Raw genomic sequence first — 1,443 nt, 5'->3', positions numbered from 1 at the left:
GTGAAATCTACTTTAAAAAACACTAGGGTAAACACACTGTGAGACAATAGCTCGTACAGACGGCCACTTCCCATCTCCAACCCCCATTTTTTCCCCCTTTTCTCAGACCCCTTCAGACAACAATCTGTCTGTTACGACCACTCATCTCCTCAACAATGAATGGACGTCTTAGTCTTAGCTGTCCCTGTAGTTTTATGCGCCCCGCATAATTTAGCAAAATTTTATCATTTTTGCATAATTTCTGATTATTTTCCTTTATCATTCTTTGTTAAAATTAACAGAATCGCATAATTTCATATTTTTAGGCACAGTTTGCATAATTTCAGAATTTGTCTTGCATAAAACAACGGGGACAGTCTTAGACAACTTCGACTGTATTGTGGTATTGGTATACGAAAATAGCACCCACCCCCTAAAAAAGTGCTAAAGAACACACATTTTTCTTTAAAATGAAAGTTACCAAAGAATGCATGTACACATGTACTGAATATTCCAGTCCAGGAAATCGCAATCCATGATATAAAGATGTAAAGTAAATTTTAAAAATAGGACCATCCACAGTACATAATAAACGGAATATTCTTCTCTTTTTTGTGGGGTTGAGCGGGGGATATCGGAATCTAGCTATAAAAGTCATTTCAATAAATTCAAGACTACCTTGTTGGTGGTTGGTGGGCGCTCTGGTGTAGATTGCTTCTTCTTTCTTATTGAACATTATCATCTTTATCAAACCTCTCCTTTTCTTGATTGCTACTCTCTAGCAGTTTAGAAAAGGCCTCCAGTCTTCGACACATATTATTTAACCTGGTTGCGTCTTGCAAGCACCGTAAAACTCTTACAAAAAAACTAGTAACAAATGTATTGTAATCACTGCAGTCACAGACTAGGCTGGCAAAATGCCTTTTTTAAAAACAGCAATTGTGAGATAAAGAAGCTTTTGGCCAGCATAACCATTTAAAAAAAGGCGTTCTTCTGAAATTTGAATTCTAATTTATTTTTAAAAAACTAGTCAGTTTCACCCAAGATCGACAACTATCTTCTTCAGTTTTGGATTCCACTTCGATTTTTCACCACAAGTAAGGTAAACGATCAGACTTTCGAAAAGGAAATTTATAAAAGTGGCGCCAAAAAAAAAAAAAAAGAGTGTCTTGTCACTGTGTCAGCTTAAGCTACGCAAGCTTAGATATTTAGAAAGGCATCTTGGCGGTCTGCGGCATCGGTCTCTTGATGTTGGCGTCTGCTTGGCGCTTGGACTCCTCGTCTGTGCGCGGGTACGGCCGGGTCAAGTTGTCCTTCTTCAAGGTCACCCCGAAGCCGGGCCTGTCCGGCAGGTCAATGAACCCTCCCTTAGGGAGCGGCTCGTCGGGGAACAGGCCGCCGAAGTAGGGCACTAGCTGGTCCGCCTGTTGGAGGAAGATGGAAGCCGGTGAAATGGGGGGGGGG

General features: G+C 40.8%; 1 protein-coding gene across 1 annotated transcript in view; it reads right to left on the bottom strand.

Moving 5' to 3' along the window:
* Positions 1-279: 279 nt before the first annotated feature.
* LOC101857733 (L-rhamnonate dehydratase) overlaps positions 280-1,443 on the bottom strand; it is a gene marked incomplete at its 5' end in the record, with an annotated part of 7,675 nt that continues 6,511 nt past the window's right edge. The window contains 1 exon segment of the mRNA XM_005102878.2: positions 280-1,403. Coding sequence (XP_005102935.2) covers positions 1,188-1,403 — 216 coding nt within the window.

The sequence above is a fragment of the Aplysia californica genome, unplaced genomic scaffold (genome assembly GCF_000002075.1).
Source record: "Aplysia californica isolate F4 #8 unplaced genomic scaffold, AplCal3.0 scaffold00346, whole genome shotgun sequence".
Taxonomy (NCBI): domain Eukaryota; kingdom Metazoa; phylum Mollusca; class Gastropoda; order Aplysiida; family Aplysiidae; genus Aplysia; species Aplysia californica.
Note: the sequence above shows the minus strand (reverse complement) of the source record. Positions and strands in the feature narration are given on the sequence as shown.